This window comes from Prionailurus viverrinus, chromosome A2 (assembly GCF_022837055.1).
Source record: "Prionailurus viverrinus isolate Anna chromosome A2, UM_Priviv_1.0, whole genome shotgun sequence".
NCBI lineage: Eukaryota > Metazoa > Chordata > Mammalia > Carnivora > Felidae > Prionailurus > Prionailurus viverrinus.
Window position 1 is genome coordinate 168,271,598 of NC_062562.1, and position 21,980 is coordinate 168,293,577.

The 21,980-nt window shown below is 43.9% G+C and overlaps 1 protein-coding gene across 1 annotated transcript in view; it reads left to right on the top strand.

Annotated features, from left to right (window-relative positions):
• UBE3C (ubiquitin protein ligase E3C) overlaps positions 1–21,980 on the top strand; it is a 121,380-nt gene that overhangs the window by 23,379 nt on the left and 76,021 nt on the right. Inside the window, exons 2-9 of the mRNA XM_047837610.1 lie at positions 4,352–4,405; positions 7,857–7,931; positions 8,406–8,552; positions 11,925–12,040; positions 12,447–12,604; positions 16,706–16,859; positions 17,274–17,494; positions 18,706–18,860. Of these exons, the coding sequence (XP_047693566.1) occupies positions 4,352–4,405; positions 7,857–7,931; positions 8,406–8,552; positions 11,925–12,040; positions 12,447–12,604; positions 16,706–16,859; positions 17,274–17,494; positions 18,706–18,860 (1,080 nt within the window). The remainder of the gene's footprint in view (positions 1–4,351; positions 4,406–7,856; positions 7,932–8,405; positions 8,553–11,924; positions 12,041–12,446; positions 12,605–16,705; positions 16,860–17,273; positions 17,495–18,705; positions 18,861–21,980) is intronic.

Sequence of the window (21,980 nt, forward strand, 5' to 3'; positions counted from 1 at the left end):
TCATCCCGGCTCAGCTGTCTCGTGCGCTGTCCCTCCGCCCGCACGGTTTCCCATCTCGTCGTCCTGCTCAACACCTCCTTCTAGGTTGCCTCTCAGATTTGCCGTTTCTTAGCGGTCCCTCAGTGGCTGAGGCAGAGCACCCCTCTTTCCCCGCGCTTGGACCCTGTTTGTACCTCGGTGCACGGGGGTGGACCGTCCGCCTTGTTCAGGGTCACTGCTGAGTAACGGCGTCTGGCACACAGCGCGTCCTCAGTAAGCAGGCTTCTTTGTCCTCCCGCCGCACTGTGAGCTCCTGGGGAGCAGGTGCCGTGCTTACTTTGAAAATATCTAGGGCCTAGCATGATACACGATTCGCTGAGTACCTGCTGAGTGAATAGATATTCCTCCTGTGCCTCATTTGAATGTCTTTTGAATGGGGACCACGCCGAGCGGCTCTGGCCCTGATCTGGAAGTTGGTTACCGTTCAGGGGCCGCATAGGGATGATCTACGTAATTTATAGACATCGATTGTGTGGTCTGTCGCCCTTTCCTTTGTGCTGGGCTGGCTTTTTACGGCAGCCTCTGTGTCCTGCTCTGATTACTTAGTTCACCTTTTCTAGACATTCTGTATCCTGTGCTCTGAACTCTGAACTTCTGAACTCTGTCAGATTTTGGTGATTAGGACTTTTTTCTGTGGCCTCCTTCTCCCCATCAGCCTCCTTTCTGGTATATCTTCCAAATTACTTATGTCTTATGAAGACAAAGAATTTTTTTGATTTCTCAAAGTGTAAAATAATAATGTTCTTTTTTGAAGTAAATGGTCTACTGCTTAGTGGGTTAGTAAGTTCTAGCCCACCCGTGTTCAGGTCCTGGACCTTCCACTTTCACACTGCGACGAGGGAAGCCCTCCGTCCGTGTTGGCCGCTGCGTGTTGCGCCCGTGTCCTCCCCTCGTCCCTCCTGTGTAGGGCACGGTGCTTGGGTGTAGACAAATCAGTGCTGGTGGCAGCCAGTGCTGTTCTTAGAGTCGACTTTGTGGGGTGCCTGACTTGATGTGCGAGTTTGGCTGACCCCTCCCTGTAGCCCCTTTTCTTTTTCCTGCAGGATGTTTCAGGAGCATGAGTATTCTCTGAAAGGCCTTTTCGGTTTCCAAAGTACAATTTTATTGTTGAAGTTACATATCAGGCTTTGGTGTGTGTCTGTATATCCAGTATTTTGGATTGCTTGCTATACTTCCTTTATTCTTTTTTTTTTTTTTTTAATTTTTTTTTTTCAACGTTTTAAATTTATTTTGGGGACAGAGAGAGACAGAGCATGAACGGGGGAGGGGCAGAGAGAGAGGGAGACACAGAATCGGAAACAGGCTCCAGGCTCCGAGCCATCAGCCCAGAGCCCGACGCGGGGCTCGAACTCCCGGACCGCGAGATCGCGACCTGGCTGAGGTCGGACGCTCAACCGACTGCGCCACCCAGGCGCCCCACTTCCTTTATTCTTTTTAAATGAATTGTCTTTTGAGTAGGAGACTGTATGGCCCCTGAGCACAGGTAGGAGGAGTGACCTTCATGTTTATACGATGTCCCGTGTCCAGGGAATTTGACTTACAGGCCATGTGAAGTTAAGAATACTCAACCGTCAACACGGCCAGCACTGTCTCTTGTGCTTGTGTGGCGCCTCCCACATCATAAGCTTCAGACTTAAATAGAATTTGTAAGAAATTCTAGTATTGAGTTAGAATCTAGTTGTGTGTTTTGATAGCTAGCACCTGTTTTGATTTCGAAGCTGTCGATGCCTCGGTACCGTGTTGCTGGAACCCAGAAGTGCTTTTCAGCTGGTGTGTTCACTGCGTCTTTTAGACTGCTTTGTTCTACTTAAAGGAAGTGCTCATCAGTCATCTCGTAAGCGTTTGTTGGATACATACGCACGCCGGATGTGGAAGTAAATGAGAGCAGCAAGGTGGAGGGAACCGTGAGGTCCTGGAGCCCGCGGTACCGGGCTTTGGGGTTAGTGAGGATGATGAGCTCCTTTGTGTGGGCAAGTAAATCTGGTTCCTGTTTCGCCAGCGTGGACCATTTTGGCTTGTTTGATTTCAGACATGAAATATGTTTTTTCATAGTTGTACCAGGGCATACCATTTTAAGAAATCTCAGCTCTTTAGCTATAACCAAATAATGAACATATATTAAATCTGGACAAATGGAGATAGAAGGAAAAGAAATTATGGACACAGGGATAATGGCTAGAAATTGGTCTATATTATTCTCTAGAAGCTGTCCATAATTCTGAGCATCATAACTTTGCACTTTTTACTACATAGAGTTTCTATTCTCCCTACGCCTTTTAATTAAAATTTAAAACAAAATATTTTTCTGACTTTGAACATGTGGTAGATAAAGGCTTTTTATTTGAAATTCAAGAAATGAAATTTTCTTTTTAAAAAATTTTTTTAAAGTTTATTTTGAGAGAGAGTATATGTGCACGCGTGTGCATGAGCAGGGGAGGGGCAGAGAGAGGGAGAGAGAGAATCCCAAGCAGGTTCTGCACTGTCAGCACAGAGCCTGACGCAGGGCTTGAACCCACAAACTGAGATCATGACCTGAGCTGAGATCAAGAGTGGATGCTTAACCGACTGAGCCACTGAGGCACCCCAAGAAATGAAATTTTCTATAGTGGAAAATGGAGGATTTCTTTTCTTTCTTTAATGTTTATTTATTTTTGAGAGACTCAGATAGAGACAGAGCATGAGTGGTGTAGGGGCAGAGAGAGAGAGGGAGACACAGAATCTGAAGCAGGCTCCAGTCTCTGAGCTGTCCGCACAGAGCCCGACCCGGGGCTCAAACCCACGAACCATAAAGTCATGACCTGAGCTGAAGTCGGACACTTAACCGACTGAGCCACCCAGGCACCACTGTCCCCCCCCCCCCTTTTTTTGAGTAAGCTCTACTCCCTATGTTGGGCTTGAATTCATGACCCCAAGATCAAGAGTCGCATGCATGGCCTACTGACTGAGCCAGCCAGGTGCCCTGGATTTATTTCTTTGGTTTCAATTTTGTCGTGAGAAATTTTTCATTCTGCACACTGTTGATTCACATATCAATGTATAATTTTTTTAATGTTTATTTTTGGGAGGGAGAGAGAGAGAGCACGTGCACACACGGGCAGGGGAAGGGTAGAGAGAGGGGGACAGAAGATCCAAAGCGGGCTCTGCACTGACAGCAGAGAGCTGACGGGGGGCGGGGGTGGGGGGTGGGGGGGGGTGGGGCTCAAACTCCTGAACCAGGAGATCATGACAGGAGCCGAAGTCGGACACAACCGACTTGGCCACCCAGGTGCCCCTCTCAATGTATAATTTTAAATTGGCTTAATTACTGGGGCGCCTGGGTGGCTCAGTCAGTTGAGCGTCCGACTTCAGCTCAGGTCATGATCTCGCGGTCTGTGAGTTCTAGCCCCGCGTCGGGGGCTCTGTGCTGACAGCTCAGAGCCTGGAGCCTGTTTCGGATTCTGTGTCTCCCTCTCTCTCTGCCCCTCCCCTGCTCATGCTCCGTCTCTCTCTGTCTCAAAAATAAATAAAAACATTTAAAAAAATTTTAATTGGCTTAATTACTTGCCTTCTGACACTATTTTGATGGTGTGTTTGTTTTTGTTAAGAAATTTATTTATTTTTGTAATGATTCATATATAAAGTCTTGGACTGTTAGTTTTAGTTTGAATTACATTTGTAAAAATAAAATGCCCATTCACTGTAAACTGGAACACTTCAGGGGAGAGGAGAGTTGTCTTTGTGTATTTTTATTTTATTAGGAATGTTTAACTTTCCCATTGATTGCTTTGGTTCCTTCTACATACCGAGTAATTTTGTTCAAAATTTAGTTTTTCTTATGATGAAAAAAGATTTTTTTTAACATTCAGTAACAGTACAGAAATTGTTTTATCAAAATTTTTATTGAGGTAATTGTACATTCATGTTCAGCTGTTAGGAATAATACAGAAAGCTCTCTTGTTTGCATTGCCTGATTTCCCCTGGGAGTTATATTTTGCAAAACTAGTGTGATAATCACAACCAGGATATTGACATTGATATAATGCATTGACATTATTCAGATATTTCTGGTTTCACTTGAAGTCTCTTGTGTGTGTAAAGAAATCAGAGTTTATTCCTGGAAAACTACTGTTAGTTAAAATACTAACTTTAATTAGATCTGTCATCTGGCAGGAGGGAACCATATAACCTCGTGTGCTCAGATTTCTCATTAAGTCAGAATGTTTGTATGATGCTTAGAATCCCTTTTGGGTCAAAACATTCTATAATTTTTGTATGAGAGCATTTTAGAATTTGAAATTACAACCTTCTTTCTCTTCTCTCTTTTTGTGTTTAGGAAGAAAAGGCTTCTCTTTTACATCGTACTCAGGAAGAAAGAAGAAAGAGAGAGGTAAAAACAGTTTTATAATAGTCTCTTTAGATAAACATTTTTCCATAGCATTTAAATAAGGGTTGATTTTGCTGTTATATATATGCATGGTATGCATATGCATATATACATATTTTTACGTCTGTGAAACTTTAGAAACATTTCTGGATTTTTTGGATTTTATAATAAGTAATTTATTCTGGAACCGCTGTGGAAAAGATGGACTACAAGGGCAGTTTCCAGAATACAGGGGGAAAGCAGGCTTTTATAAAGTTCAGTTGCTTGCTTGTGATATGGTTTCCAGGAGATCTAGAAAGACTTAGTATATAACGCTCATCTTTTGCCAAGCAGAAGAAGCAAACTCACTGTGAAGGCAGTTACCATAACTCTTTGTGAAGAAGTCAAATAGATGAAAGGAGCTGTGACATTTGTTGTTTTATTCTTTCTCTTTTTAAATATGTTTGTTTATTTTGAGAGAGAGTGCACACACATGCGCACGTGTGGAGGAGGGGCAGAGGGAGGGAGAGAGGATGATCCCAGGCAGCCTCCGCGCTGTCAGCACAGAACCCGACACGGGGCCTGGTCCCACGACCCCTGAGGTCATGACCTCATGACACCAAGAGTCAGACGCTTAACTGGCTGAGCCACCTAGGCGCCCGTTTTATTCTTTACTTTACATTTCATCTTTCTGGTGACAGTGGCTTTATTGATTAATCGGCAATTATGGTATTTTAGGCCTATTTTTCTAGATTTTTATTTTGTTTTCTAATAATTCATTTGTTCCTTTAAGAAATACTAATTGAGAGCTTGTTACATTCCAGGGACTGCTCTGCCTACAGGGGACACAGATAGTAAATAAGACCATGTTCTGGGCGCTTGGGATTCTCTCCCTCTCTCTGTCCCTCCCCCGCTCATCGTGCACTGGCACACTTTCTTCTCTCTCTCCAAAAAAAAAAAAAAAAGCTTCCAAAGGGCGGATAATGTTCTTGTGTGGTTATAGAACACAGAAATTCACCAAGCTATTGAGACGGTGCTAAGTGCTGTGAGTGAGGTAGAGTGAGGTGATAATAACTGGGAAGGCCTGCTGTCGGGTAGGGCATTCAGGGAAGGACTCTCCGAGCTGGGTAGAGAGTTGAGCAGGATTCCTGAAGGAGGAAAAAGAAGCTCCTATGGAAAGCTGGAGGAAGAACTTTCTTGGTGCAGGAAGCAGCAAATACGGAGACTTTCAGGCGGGGTTTCTCACCCTCAGCACTGTTGACATCTTGGACTCATTAATTCTTTGTTGTGGGGCTTTATCCTGTACATCGAGAGGTGTGTAGCAGCCTCCAGGGCCTCTGTTCTACCCACTAGATGCCACAACACTCCCTCCCTCTGGTTGAGATAACCAAAAATGTCTCCAGAAGTTACCAAATGTGGTAAAATTGCTCACAGTTGAAAATGACCATTTATTGGTTAATGTCTTTTATCTTTTCTGGAAAACTCTCAGCTCTCATCTCTTCCAATAGTGTTTTAGCTCCATTCTTCCTCTCCTCTTCTTGGACTCAGATTACTTATGTATTTGACCTTCGCCTTATCCCGTACTCTTCTGTATATTTATCCTTTTGAATATTTCGGCTTTGGTTTGGGTATTTCTTCTGACCTAACTTCTAATTTACAGATTATCTCTTTACCAGTGTCTGATTGTCACATAATATCCATTAACCTGTGGATCAGATTTTTATTTTAGTTGTAGAATTTTCTTTGATTCTTTTAATTTTATGAACATTTTAATTGTCTTTTAATTTCGTGAATATAACTGTAGATTATTAAAGATAGTTTTTAAGCTCCAGTATTTGGATCACCTGTGGGTTTGTTGTTTGTCCTCTTGATTTTTAGTTCTTGTCTTTTGCCCGATTGTTTTGGTTGAATACTGACATTCTGTATTCCAAAATGAAGAGAGATCTGCAGGCTCTCGACGATGATCTCTTCTTTCTGGAAAGCATTGCATTTGATTTTGGCCGGCAGTAGGGAGAGGGATGGGTCGCCTTTAAATAATACAGAGTCGAGCTGATCTGCAGCTGGTCTTCAGTCCTTGTCAGGATCCATCTGTTTCCAGTCCAGCTGAGATGCAGCCGTTAGGTCCCGGTCCCAGCCAGGACACTGGGATGTCACCGAGACTTCCTCCTCGGTGAACAACCGAATGCATAAAAATAGTTAGAAAACTCCTGGGACAGTATATGGGTCTTTAATTAGGTGCTCTTAGAATCATCGTAGTAGTGAATAGAGTCCCAAACTAGGTTTAAGCTCAGGGCTTCCTTCGCCGTAACCACTTGAAGCTCAGAAAGCACGCTTGCGCGACCTGATTGGTCTTCTGGGTGAGTGTGTGTGTGCCTTTCAGGCCTGGCAGGTGGCACTCACCTGCCAGGTGGCATAGCATGAGACAGTGTCACGTGGTAAGATGGGCACAACTTTTAGTGTCACGCCTGAGTGTGAATCCTGACTCCCTTAGGTCTTCCGGCACCGGTGTCTTTATGGAAATTTCAGCCTCTGCATCATGAAACCGGGAGTGACGTTCATCTAAGGTTGTCAGGCATCTCGGGGTTGGCGCATCGTAGACTTTCAAGCGGTGGTGGCTACGTTGCTTGCGATGACGATGTGAAAAAAAAATTTGTTTTGCTAGGTCACTGAAAATTTTCAAGACAGTCTTAGGTCAGTCAAAACTAGAGTTTCCGCTTTGAAATGAGAAAGTGTCTTTTAAAATTGATGTTTGTGTCGTCCGTTTTCCTTCCTGTATTGAAAACCGCGGTCGTTGTCGGAAGTCTCACTGTGCTGGGAGGAGTGGAAGGTGGTGTTGCCATTTTGGCAAACAGTCCGGTAGCTCCTCACGTGCTAGTCCTGCTCGTGGGCGTGCACCCAAGAGAAACGTAACCGTGTCCACGCGAAACTTTGAGTGTGTGCGGCAGCGATGTTCGCAGCAGCCCAGAGTGGGAACCGCCCGAGTGTCTATCGGGCGGTAAATGGTAAACCGTGGGACGGCCGCACAAGGAAATACCGTACGTACTGGCCGTAAAAAGTAGTGGAGAACCGACACGTGACACGACACGGCTCAGCCTTGAAAACGTCGGGCCGGGTGAACGAGGCCTGACACAAAAGGCCGCGCGTTATCTGCCTCCACGATAAGAAATGTCCGGAATAGGCAATCCCGTGCAGACGGAAACTCGGTCAGTGGTTGCGGCGGATGTGGGGGGACCCGGGAGAGGGAACGAGAGACGAGTGCTAATGGGAACAGGGCGTGTGGAGTGGCTGATGAAAGTATTCTCAAATTAGATGGTGGTGGTAGTTGAACCTTGAAGATCTTGAAGACTGGTAAGCGGTACGCTTGAAAGATTGAATTTTGTGGTATGTAGATTCTGTAGTTGTTTTTTTTTAAGTCTTTACTAGCTAAATGTCAATTCACTCCGACCAATTGTTCCTTCCTCCCTTCATCATGCAGGAGGAAAGGCGAAGGTTGAAAAATGCAATAATCATACAGTCATTTATCCGAGGCTATCGAGACCGGAAACAGCAAGTAAGTTTGCTTTCAAGCTGAGAAAGAATTGGAAAGGCCTGCCAGAGTTTGTTTCAGATGGGGCCTCGGAGTCTTAGAAGTGGAATCGTTCTGTGGGGATTTCGGTACACCTGTTTCATGACAGTTAATGTCGATAATAGCGTTTCCCCCAGAAATTAGCCGTATTCGTTTACATTTACGTAAAGATTTACGGGTAGGGGAGTTTTGAGGTGGTTTTTAAATGGTAAAAGTTGAAACGCGGGCTGCAGCTCAAGATGAAAGCGGAGGGAGGCGGCGGAAGACCATTCTAGGGGAGTGGAGGGTTTGTGTTGCGATCCAGGTTTGCTGGGTTTCATCTCCCCTTTTCCCAAGAGCTGCCCCGTCACGGCCCCCTCACTGCGCCCCCGCCGTGCAGACCCCGGGGCGCATGTGGACCGCGCCGCCCGCCCGTCCCGCCCGTCCGTCACGCCCGTGTGTGGTTTGTCTCGTCTCCAGCACTCCATCCAGAGAAGCGCCTTTGACCGCTACGCCAGCGCCTCGCAGTCCGGTGGCACTTTCTCCATCGCCAGCGGTCCCAACCTTACCCTTTTGGTGAGGCGGCTTCTGTTTTTCTACAAACAGAACGAAGACTCAAAACGTTTGGTGAGTGTTAACTGTGTTCTCACTTATCCCTATTTATGGCTTCTCCGGTGTTTTTTTTAATGGGGCCAGATAACCCTGCAAAGGCATCCGTCTTTCTGAACTTCCCTCAGCCCGCCACGACAGGTCATCTTTGTGGTGTTGCGTTTCACCTCTTAGAGAGCGATAGAAATTTTCAGTAGTTTTTTTCATTTTTTTATTATGGAAAATGTCAAATATAAGAAAAAGTAGAATAATCTGGTGAGCCATCCTCCACGTACCCATTACTCAACGTTGGTAGTCAGCAACACCTCTCTCACCCAGAGCCCCACGTACCTGTGCCTTCAGTCACTCTGGTGATGCTCACCTAAGTATCACAGCATGTTATCTGTGAATATTTTAAAGTGTATTTACTGGGGGGGGGGGGGGGGGGGAGGGGCAGAGAGAGAGGGAGAGAGAATCCTAAGCGGGCTCCATGCTGTCAGTGTGGAGCCAGACGCCAGGCTTGACTTCACAGATGGTGAGATCATGACCTGAACCTAAATCAGGAGTCCCAGACACTTAATGGACTGAGCCACCCAGGTGCCCCTGTAAATACTTTAATATGAATCTGTGACCTACAGGGCCTTGCTCTTAAAACATTCAGAGGGCTACTGGAGGGGTTGTGGGAGGGGGGATGGGCTAAATGGGGAAGGGGCATTAAGGAATCTACTCCTGAAATCATTGTTGCACTATATGCTAGCTAATTTGGATGTAAATTTTAAAAAAAAATTAAATTAAAAAAAATTTAAAAAAACAAAATAAAGTTAATTTCTAAAAAACAAATTCAGAATATAATTGTAGTACTTTGAAATTTTATAGGCTTCTGATGTAATCAGTGATGAGGAACAGTGTTGAAAAATACCTATGGATGCATAGATGAATAAACTTTTAAAAAATGTAACTTGTTACTATGTTGTCTCTCAGGACATATTAAGAGATTTCTGTGCAACTCGTTCGGTTAGATATGTATTTATTCTCGGAAATTCTTGTTTACTTGTAATAAAAATTTCAGATTATATTAAACGAGGTACACAATGAAAAGTCAGTCTTCCACGCCCCAACCATACATACTAGAAAATCCCCAGAGGAAATGTAAATACAGAGGACAAAGGGACACTTTATTGTGGATCTGGTGTTTGGTTTTAATTTTCTTTAATTATTCTGGAGTTAATAATTGCCTCACTTTTGTTTAATTTTCTTGGGGTCTCTTGATAAAGTCGTCTTCCACTTTTGACAGGACTATGATGCTTCTCAGTGTAATTTTCCGTGACTGAAGATGTCAGATAGTCTGATGCTTTGTTTTCCCCGGAGCTATTCTTGGATTTCCGAAACCTTTGCACCAGTTTGGATCCTTTGCCTCTCATTATCTTGGGAAAGTCACTCGCTTTGCTTCAGTTTTGGATCCTCCTTCCTGATTCCATTATCTTTTTGCTTTCTTGGTTTACTCCCTTCATATCCTCAGTTGACTTCCCAAGAAAGGGTGAATAAGGTGTTTTTAAAAGTTGACGCATCTGCGTTTAGGAAATAATAACAATAAGTTAGGCAAAGTAAGTGTTTAAAGTAGCGATAGTACAGCCTTTCGGATGCCGTTGGTACATTTGTCAAGGTTGTAAGATACAGTATCCGAACGCACTCCAGAGTGTTTAAGTGTCACTACTGCTTTGGGCTTTCTTATTTCATAGGCAACTTGAATCATAATTACTTGATTAATATATTTGCACCTTAGTCTTGAAGTTTCTATAATTGCCCTTTAGATTTTTCTAATGCTTAGTTACAGTACATGCTATTTTTATTTGTTAATAGAGGGCACATAATTGAGAATAAACTGCATGTCAGATTGGCAGAAAGTCTTGTATCTAGTTCCTGAGAAAAGACGGACAGGTTAGCTCCAGACACCTCGTGAAGAAAGCTTGTGTGTAGGCAAGTTCATACTTGGAATGGGTCACAGAAATGATTTTCCCAAAACTTAGGACACACTCTTGTTTTATAAAACGCTTTTGCGGGGCGCCTGCCTGGGTGGCTCAGTCGGTGAAGCGTCCGACTTCAGCTCGGGTCGTGATCTCGCGGTTCGTGAGTCCGAGCCGCGTGTCGGACTATCTGCTGTCAGCACGGAGCCCGCTTCGGATCCTCTGTCCCCCTCTCTTTCTGTCCCTCCCCCACTTGCATGTTCTCTCTCTCTCTCTCAAAACTGAACATTAAAAAAAAAAATGCTTTTGGGCGCCTGGGTGGCTCAGTCGGTTAAGCGCCTGACTTCAGCTCAGGTCACGATCTCGCGGCCCGTGAGTTCGAGCCCCGCATCGGGCTCTGGGCTGATGGCTCAGAGCCTGGAGCCTGTTTCCGATTCTGTGTCTCCCTCTCTCTCTGCCCCTCCCCCGTTCATGCCCTGTCTCTCTCTGTCCCAAAAATAAATAAACGTTGAAAAAAAAATTAAAAAAAAAATTTAACTCGTTCTAATGGGTCTCATGAAGTGAACAAAAAACAGTTTTACAAAAATGCGGCAGAGAAAGTAGAAGAGATTCCTTGTTAAGTCCTGCGTTTTCGAAATCATTTCTGGTAGCCACGCCCATAGTAGGTAGGCCTCTGGGATGCAAGTCAGACAGAAATGGAACTCAGCATCCGCGGAGTTCACTGACCAGTTGTTGTGTCCAGGAGACTGGGCAGCTCTGGCCACATCCCTGACTTTTTTTTCCCCCAACTCTACTGAGGTACAGTTGACAAGTAAAGTTGTAGGATAGGTAAAGGGTACACCATGATGATTGGACGAATGTCGACATTGTGAAAGGATCTCTCCCTTCTCCGTCGCCTGGCATCCTACATGGGAATAGTGGGGCCCTGTGATTGCCTCTCCTACCCAAATTTCATGGACTTAGGGAAGGGGAATATCCAAAAGGAAAGGATGCTGGAGAGACAGAGGCAAAAAGTAAAAAGAAGAAACTGATATCCTTATGTACATTATGATTAATACTGTAGTTCTCATTTGTTTTTCACTGTGGATTGCTGATTGTTGCAAGTGAACTGTTGTTATTTCAGATTCAGATGAGTCTTTTTGTTAATGTTTGTTGATTCATTTTTCGAGAGAGGGAGACACAGAATCCGAAGCAGGCTCCAGGCTCTGAGCCGTCAGCACAGAGCCCGACGTGCGACTCGCACTCACGAACCTTGAGGTCGTGACCTGAGCCGAAGTCGGGTGCTCAACCGACTGAGCTGCCCAGGCGCCCCTAGAAGATTTACTTTTTATCATGTTTGATTAAGTATCTCCTTAGCAATTCAGGAAATTTGGAGTGTTATGCAATGCAGTAAACAGTGAGCTTTTATGGATTGAGAGTGACCTATACGTATGTTTTGCTGTTTCAGATATGGATGTATCAGAACTTAATTAAACACAGCTCTCTGTTTGTCCAGCAGTTGGATGGATCTGAGAGACTTACATGCTTATTTCAAATAAAGAGATTGATGAGCCTCTGCTGCAGGTAAATCCCATCTAGTCAGCTCCTTGCTACAGGTGTGCCGTGTCTTGAAGGCGTCTTTGAAGATGATAGGCAGTGGGAGAGATCCAGGCATTGTAAGAATCCTACACGATGCTTGCGATCGTTGATTTTTTTCGTCCGTTTCTCCCTTTGCGATTGTGCATTTTTCCTCTCCGTGAACCCAATGCCGCCATGCTGTTTGGCCCATAATAAGCACTGCAAAAAAATGCGAGTGACAGAACGTGTGATTATTTTCCTGTCTACCTTTGAGTCCTGCCTCTGTTCAGAGACACGCGCTAGCAGAGCAGAGTGGTTCGGGCCTTACTGTAGTGAGCGAGAATAATTGAAGGGGGCTCAGGGTGACATCCGCCATCCAGTACACGTGTGAAGACTTTTTTCTTTTTTACAGGTTATTGCAGAACTGTAATGACGACAGTTTGAATGTTGCACTTCCAATGAGAATGCTTGAGGTGTTTTCGTCTGAGAATACTTACTTGCCTGTTTTACGAGACGCCAGCTACGTGGTGTCCATAATTGAACAGATTTTGCACTACATGATTCAAAATGGTAAGTAGCAGCTAGGCTCAGGGCTGTGGGTTGGCGTTACCGTGCGAGTGCGCGCGGTGGGCTACTCTGTGCGGCTTGCGCACGGGCTCTAGACCCCCACATGGGACGGACCGGGCGCCGTGCCCTACCGGGGGTGTGCACCGCTGAGGGGTGTGTGCCCGGTTTGTCCTGGGCTCCGCCCGCCCCGAACACCTGGATGTGCCCACTGGATATGTAAAGCAGGCTTTACACTTGCCCTGCTGCTTGAAAATGGAGCAAACGGACGCAGGCTGTCGGAAACCTCTCCGGGTCCTCCCACAGCCGGTCCTCCCTCGTCCTGAGCTGGTAGGAGCGGCGGTGCCGCGAGTCCGTGAGCTCTGGCAGCAGGAAGCCTGTCTCAGGAAAAAGCACACTTTGTCTTCACGTCAGTTCAGTGGAGGAGAGCTAAAGATACTTCGTTGGTTTGGATTTTCTTACTGACCGGGCGTGAGAGCTTTTATGCCCCGACACCCTTCTGAACGTGCCTGTCATGTGACATATAATGACCTGGGTCTGAAATTCTTGTGCAGACACATCAGTGACTCTGTTTCGGAGAAAGACTATGAAACACCCATGGTTTCTAAAGCTTTTATGACAAATGAAGCGGGGTGTGAAACACACATTTAAAAATCTGGTTCCCAGTGTTCTCACAGGTCAAACCCTTCAGGGTGTGGACTTCAGAGGTTTTAGTGGTAGGAGGAGCTATAGGTGATTCTGGAATGCAGTAGTCATTGATGAAAACATAAATAAGTTTCCTTTTGTTTTTTGGAGGTGATGGGTTAATCTAGGCTAAATCTAGCTAGTTGAATCCTCAGTACAAAAACTGTAAACATTAAGTTCTTACACCCCCCCAACCTTACTGTTTGGTTTAAAAAGAAAGAAAGAAACCCTACTTCATTTGTTGAAAAATTAGGGAGTCAACTAAAAGTAATTGAAATTTGTGCAATTTGATCTTTGAAAACACAACTTAATGGTAATTAGAAATGGTCCTTTGTACCAGTCGATGCATTATTATGCATGTTGATTTAAGGCTGAGCAGTCAGTGAGAATCTTTAGTTTTCTTGTTTTCCAAAAGTATAAAGAAGATAACTAAGACTGCATTATTTTGTGTCGAGAACTAGAAAATGGTGCCAAGTCTCGCACCGAAACCGCCACTTGTAGCTTCTAGCATCTTCTGTTGTAAAGGCACTTGGTTGTTTTGATAAATTACTTCCTGACTTTTTTTTCTTTCATTGCTGAACTACACCTAACCTACAGTCATGTTAGTTTCAGGTGCAACAGTTCTGAACAAGCGCCAGTGCTCGCCACGATAAGGGCGATCACCAGCCGTCACCACGCGACATTTCTGTTCCCCATGCTCCGCTATTCACCTCTGTGACTTCTTGATTTAACTGGAAGTTCGTACCTCTTACTTCCATTCACCTGATTCTCCCTCACAGTATTAGTCTATAACATTTTGGCATTATTTATTAATTATAGTTTCTATTATACGTTACGAGCTGTGACTTAACGTGAAGCTTTTTAACAAATGCAGCTGAACTTGGTTCTCTAGTCACGCTGTCAGTTAATCTCTTCAATACTTACTTAGATTGATGTTGGTACACTAATGCTCTAATATTTAAAAAATTTTCTTGACGTGGTATTTTTTAAAATTCTTGATAGATTCCCTATGCTGTACTTTTTTAAATCTCTGTGACTGACTTATTTTATGACTGGAAAATTGTATCTCTTAATCCCCTTAATCTCTTTCACGCACTTAGATCTTTCAGTTTCATAGCAGAGGAGCTTCAAGCTTCCCTGTTTCACTAGTGATCAAAACATATGAGGTTTGAAATGGGTGTAGTTACAAAGTAGTTCTAAAGAGGGCGGCCCCGCTGGCTCAGCTGGTAGAGCAGGTGACTCTTGATGTCGTGGTTGTGAGTTCGAGCCTCATGTTGAATGTAGAGATTACTTAAAATCTTCAAAAAAAAAAAAAAGTCTAAAGATAGAGTACGGAGTAGTCGGTGTTTATGGTCATAAGGTCATAACTCAAGTACAGATCTGTGTAGGACTGTTTTCATAAAGTAAACCAAGCAAATGGATTTTATTTTATTTTACTTTATTTTATTTTATTTTATTTTATTTTATTTTATTTTATTTTATTTATTTTACTTTATTTTTTGAGAGGGAGAGGGAGAGAGAGAATCTTAGACTGTATACCCAGTGCGAAGTTGGATGCAAAAACCTAACTTTTGCAGGGCTCGATCTCACAACAGTGAAATCATGACCTGAGTCATACGCTTAACTGTCTGAGCCACCCAGGCACCCCAGATTGTGTTTTTAATGTGCACCATCAAATGCGTCTGGACAATATTGAGATGTTCACGATCTACACCTGAAGATTGTCCCTATTGCTTTATAAAAAAGTGACAAATACATACAAAGACTGAATGATTTGGATCATTGGTGATACCAGAGTTGATGTTTACTGCACCCAGAAATCCCATCAGAAGTTTAGAAAGGTCATAAAAGTTGTTACTCCTGCGTAAATGCTCTGGTGCCCATATTACGGTCTCCAAAGGTGTCATTTCCTCTAAAAGGAACTTAAGAGTTCCTGGGGGAAAGATGAATCTGGAGGTGCTCCTGGCGAACGTTGGAGCTCAGGGCCCCCCCTCCCATAGGTCACTCCGTTGTCCAAAAAGATAGGACGGTTTGAGAGTCATTGAGGTAATGACTGCAATGGATTGAAATAACACCAACGTACTCAAGTCTGTGAGTGCATGTGGTTCAGAAGTCACAAAACCAGCTGCATACTTGGAAGATGCTTGAGAGGCAGATAAAAACCATCATAATATATGGGCCTTAATTGGATCCTGATTCAAACAAACGAGTTAAATAAGATTTTAGCATGAGAAAGTTGGAGATTTGAACACCCACTAGATACTTGTGATAGCAAGGAATGACTATTAATTTGTTTTAGCTGTCGTAATGATATTTTTTAAATGTTTGTTTATTTTGAGAGAGAGAGAGAGGGAGATACAGAAAATCCCAAGCAGGCTGCACGCCCAGCACGGAGCCTGATAAAGGCTTGATCTCACAACTGTGAGATCATGACCTGAACCGAAATCGAGTTGGATACTTAACTGACTGAGCCACCCAGGCTCTCCTGTCATAATGGTATTTTTAAGAAAAATCCTTTCTTAAAGGATCAAGAAGTCCTTTGATGATATACTAAAATAATTATATCTTAGATTCGCTTCCCAGTGAATGGAGGAGTGGGTTATGGGCTATAATTGATAATTGTTGATGGAGGGTGATGGGCACATGGAGTTTATATGTCATTTCAAGCTGCTTATGTAATTAATTTTTTCCTGAATAAAAAGTTCAAGAGGCACCTAGGTGGCTCAGTCAGTGATGCATGTGACTCTTGATCTTGGGGGTGAGTTCGAGCCCCATGTTGGGTGTAGTGATTACTTAAAAAAACGTTAAACTTTAAAAAAAAAAAAAGGAGCCAATAGCTGAGCTATTAAAAAGTTGAGGGGCGGCTGGGTGGCTCAGTGGGTTAAGCGTCTGACTCTTGATTTTGGCTCGGGTCATGATCCCATGGTTTTGAGATCAAGGCCTGCATCAGGCTTTGGGTCAGGCTTCGAGCTGGGCAGGGACCCTGCTTAAGATTCTGTCTCTTCCGGGGCACTGGGTGGCTCAGTTGGTTAAGTGTCCGACTTCAGCTCAGGTCATGATCTCACAGCTCAAGATTTCAAGCCCCGCGTCAGGCTCTGTGCTGACGGCTGAGAGCCTGGAGCCTGTTTCAGATTCTGTGTGTCTCTCTCTGTCTGCCCCTCTCCCGTTCATGCTCTCTCGGAAAAATAAGTAAAATATTAAAAAAAAAAAAAAAAAGATTCTCTGTCTTCCTCTCTCTCTCTGTCCCTCCCCCACTTGCACAAATGCTGTCTCTCTCCCTCTCCGTCTCTAAAAAAAAAAAGTTGAAGAATTAACTTAAATTTGGACATATATTTATCAAAAGCATTTAAAAATTGACGCTTTTTCCCCTCTCTTTGTGATGAAGGTACCAAATTTTAAATATGTGCTTTTCCTTTCTTTTAGGGTATTATAGATCTCTCTATTTGTTAATTAACAGCAAGCTTCCATCAAGTATTGAATATTCTGATATATCTCGAGTTCCTATAGCAAAAATTTTGCTAGAGAATGTTCTGAAACCATTGCACTTTACTTACAACTCGTGTCCTGAAGGTGCAAGGTGAGAATGGAATAATTTATTGATTTTGTAAGGTCGCAAGTTCTGTATCTAATGATAACTTTTACATAGTATGCTATTTTACATAAAGATTTGAAAGTCAAATTTTTACTTTATTAATGTGACTCAGTTTAAAAAAAAATTACTATCTGTTTGGCCTGTGCCCTAACATAAATTTATAATTCTGATGACCTGGTTGTTTTCCTGCCTCTGAGTAGCTATTGAAAGATCGAAAGACGCAGCAGAGTTTTCTCGGTAGGGAAGGCACAAAATCGGTTAAGTAAATTTCATGGCGACCTAGTTGGTTTTGGATGTCCAGCTTCATTTAATTTAGAAGAGAATATTTGGAAAGTTAATTTTCATCAGTGATTTTATGAATAACATGTTTTGATGAAAGCTTCCATTTTCCTTTTTCAGGCAACAAGTTTTTACAGCCTTCACCGAGGCGTTTTTGGTGGCACCTTTTACAGATCAGATTTTTCACTTCATCATTCCGGCCTTAGCAGACGCGCAGACTGTTTTCCCGTACGAGCCCTTTCTGAGTGCACTGTTGTCGCCGGAGAGCAGGTGTCCCGAGACGGGGGGAGGGGCGCCGTGGCTCTTCTTCTTTGTCCTCACTGTCGGCGAGACTTACCTGGGTATGAGATACAGCGTAGGATTTACCTGACCTCACGTATATGTGGTGCTAGCAGACCAGTCACACGAAGGGAATCCAGGGGTGGGTGTGTGTTGTCAAGATGGCCTCTGGGGCAGAATTTCCTGGAAGAGCGTATTTGCTGAAGGTCTGTAGCTTGGACAGTGTCCCTGGGGAAAATTTCCAGGCACAGGAGAAAGACTGATTCAGGGGCGCCTGGCTGGCATCGTCGGTGGAGCATGTAACTCTCGATCTGGGGGTTGTGAGTTCAAGCCCCATGTTGACTGTAGACATTATTTTAAAATCTTTAAAGGGCTCCTGGGGGGCTCAGTTGGTCAAGCATCCAGGTCACGATCTCACAGTTCATGGGCTCGAGCCCCAAGTCAGCCTCTGCACTGACAATGCGCAGCCTGCTTGGGATTCGCTTTCTCCCTCTCTGCCTCTCAAAATAAATAAGCTTAGGGGCACCTGGGTGGCTCAGTCGGTTGAGTGTCCGACTTCGGCTCATGTCATGATTTCACAGCTTGTGGGTTTGAGCCCCGTGTCGGGCTCTGTGCCGACAGCTCGGAGCCTGGAGCCTGTGTCTCCCTCTCTCTCTGCCCCTAACCCACTTGCATTCTGTCTCTGTCTCTCTCAAAAATAAACAGTAAGAAACAATTAAAAATAAATAAACTTAAAAAAATACAGTCTTTAAAAAGTGTCTGATTCAGATACATGTTACGAGGCCACACAGACTAAAAAGAATTTTAAAGTTGAGGGAGAACTGGGGCGCCTGGGAGGCTCAGTCGGTTCAGCATCCGACTTCAGCTCAGGTCACGATCTCGCAGTTCGTGGGTTCGAGCCCAGCATTGGACAGCTTGGAGCCTGGAGCCTGCTTCGGATTCTATGTCTCCCTCTCTCTCTGCCCCTCCCCTGCTCGCACTCTGTCTCTCTCTGTCTCAAAAAGAAATAAAAACATGAAAAAAAAGTTGAGGGAGAACTGTGAGCGCAGGGATGTTATCCCATTCATGCCAAACTTCCTAATATGTGCCTCTTCTGGAATTATAGCATCTTTTTCTGATGTATTTTAATACATACATCTATACCTGAATTACTAGAATTTTAATACATTCTGGTCAGAAATGTCTCTCTGAGCGTAAGAAGAATGATACCTGAGTTTTCTAGTTTCTTTTTGCTTGCTTTTAACAAAACGTTACCGTCGACTGTTTTGCAAAGGGACCCTCTCTGAGGAAGGACTGCTGGTGTACCTGCGGGTGCTCCAGAGCTCGCTGTCTCGGCTGCCGGCGTCGCCGGCCGGCACAAGCTGTCAGGACCCGGCCAGCGACTCGGAGGACGAGAGTGAAGAGGCGGACAAGCAGCCGAGCGCTCCGGTAAGCTCCCAGGGGCTGCATCGGAGACCACTCCCCCTGATTTTCAGGTCACTCGTAGCTTTGTGTCCGTCCTTCTTCTTAGCTGTGTGACTCCTGCACTGAAGCATTCTTGTAAAACCTTCCCGCTGCAGAAAAAGTCCCTTCCCCTCCACTGCCGCCCTGTCCTTCCCGAGGTCACCGTCCCGGCCATTAGGGAGTGAGGATAGTTCTTCCACACCTTCTCCTGCGTACAAGTCCGTGTGGGGTTTTCATGCAAAGTAGGCCATGCTGTGCATTAACTTGTTACTTAGGAGATATTTCCTAGAGCTGAAATTGTTGGATTGAAAGGTTAAGTTCCTAGTTTTCCGGAAGGGCATTTACCGTGCACCAAGCACTGTTTTATTTTTAAGAATTTTTTTATAGCAGCTTTATGGAGATACACTTTACCATAAAATTTACCCTTGTAAAAAAATGATGTGCAGTTCAGTGATTTCTCAGTATATTAACCTAAGTGCAGCCACCACCACTCTGATAGAGCATTTTCATGGTCTGCGCAGAAGCCCGGCCCATCAGCAGCTGCTGCCCCCCACCCTTCGCCCAACCCCAAGGGTTAGAAAAAGGTTAAGTTCTCCCTTACCCTGTCTTGTGAACGCCAAGTCACGTCTCCTGTTAATTTTTGCCAGTTTTGTGGATGGCAAGCATTACGATTTATTTGAAAGTGAATTGCGAGTGCGTCATCACATGCAGTATAAGTCCTTTTCTCCTGTTTCTTACTCAGCATGATCTGCAGTGTCTTTCCAAGGAATAAAAAGCTTCGCATGATACACATAATTTATGTCTTCAGTGATATATCTGCTGGCCTCTTTTGCTCTTCTTACAGAATTGAAATAACTTGAGATATGGCTGTAATAGGTTTAAATTAAATGTTATATTTTTTTGTTAGGGAATTTCCTGTTGATTAATACCAAATGGAATCCCAGGACGAATATACTGAGCAGTGGTTGGGTTTTCCAGGGGAAGTCAGTGAAAGGCTTGTTAGTACTGCCTTCTGGACACGCATAGCTTTGTTAGCAGAGATGAAAACAGTCCTAACAGTACGAGAACACACGTTAGTCATTGCCCTGAGCTTATGGCTGGGGGAAGGGCTGGTTGATTACAGAGGGGCCGAACGGAATGTTTCGGTGGGTGCTGGGACTCCTGCACCCGTCCAAGCTCAGAACTGCACACCAAAATGTGAATTTTTCTTACGGTAAAAAAAAGAAAAAGTGGGATTCTGTAGCTGGAATGTAGATAAAAATTTTGTTTTTATTTTAATTTTATTTTATTAAAAAAAAATTTTTTTTTTTTAACATTTATTTACTATCGAGAGACAAAGAGACACAGAGCATGAGCAGGACGGGGCAGATAGAGGGGGAGACACAGAATCCGAAGCAGGCTCCAAGCTCCGAGCTGTCAGCACAGAGCCCAACGCGGGGCTCAAACTCACAAGCTGCGAGATCATGACCTGAGCTGAAGTCAGACGCTTAACCGACTGAGCCACCCAGGCGCCCCAAAACTTTTGTTTCTAGAAAACACTTAAAAAAAATTTTTTTTAACGTTTATTCATTTTTTGAGTGACAGGGAGAGAGCGTGAGTGGAGGTGGGGCAGAGAGTGAGGGAGACACAGAATCCGAAGCAGGCTCCAGGCTCCCGAGCTGTCAGCACAGAGCCTGACGGGGGGCTCGGAACTCACAAGCCGCGAGATCATGACCTGAGCTGAAGTCGGACGCTTAACCGACTGAGCCACCCAGGCGCCCCATAGAAGACATTTTTTTTAATGCTTAATTACCTTCTAGAGAATCTGTGAAATTAAAATGCTGTTTATACACAATATAATTTGTACCTATGTGAAGGATGGGACTATGTCTGTCTGCTGGAGGGATGTTAGGAAACCCCTCCTCCCTGGGGACACAGACGTGACAGTGGGATATGAAGACACAGGAAGCGGAAAACACTGAGCTCACTTGCTCGTGGTTACAGTTTTATGATATGTCAAAAGTGCAGCTTGATTTTGTTACCTACATTCGGGGTGGGGGGGGGGATTTTACTCCACTTTATTTCTCTTGTGTAATACACAAGGGTTTCAAGGTCTATTTTATTAGATATATAACTTTGTACTTCCATTTCTTTTTCACTCTTTTTCTCTTCATTTTTCCCTGGCCTTGGTTATTATCACTTCTTCCCTGTCCACATTTGGGTTCAGAACCAGTGACCCGGGTGTAGGCCAGGTACTTACAGACTGACTTAAAATCTTTATTTTTGGGTCACATCTTCTGATGGCTGCTTATACATTGCCTTTTATTTCCTATGATAATTATTTAGAATCTAATTTGATCAAATAGGATTTTTCCAGAGTCAGACTTCACTGTTTTTTTTTTAAATTTTTTTTTAATCTTTATTTATTTTTGAGAGAGAGAAAGAGCGATAGAGTGAGAGCAGGGGAGGAACAGAAAGAGAGGGAGACGCAGAATCCGAAGCAGGCTCCAGGCTCCAGGCTCCGAGCTGTCGGCACAGAGCCCAGTGCGGGGCTCAAACCCATGAACCATGACATCATGACCTGAGCCGAAGTCGGACGCTTAACTGACTGAGCCACCCAGGCGCCCCCAGACTTCACTGTTTATAGACTCTTGGGTTTCTGTGTAATTGGTTCAGTTCTTTGTGTGTAATTTACTTCAAATGTGTGCACTACTAAATAGTACCAGTGTTCTAACTCCTTTCATTAGGTGCATGTTATTTACAGATTTGAGGTTGGCAGGTAGAATTTATTACTTTTATCTAAAGCAATGTTTTATTTGGTAGATTAGTATAAATTACATAGATTATACCAGTCTAAGTTTCCAAGCAGGGCAGTCAACAATATCCAGTGTTGTGTATATATGTTCATATTAATATATACTTGGATATATGCATACATCTATGAAACAAGGATATATCTTTGATTAATACCCCAAATAGGTAAATGTGTAACATCTTAGTTCAGGTTTTAATCGGTGAATCAGATCTTTAAAGAAATTAAGATAGAAAAAAATAAATTCTTTGATATCCTATTTTTGCTTAACCTGTGGTCTCCTAAATGATTTAAAGTGGAGGTTCTGTCACATG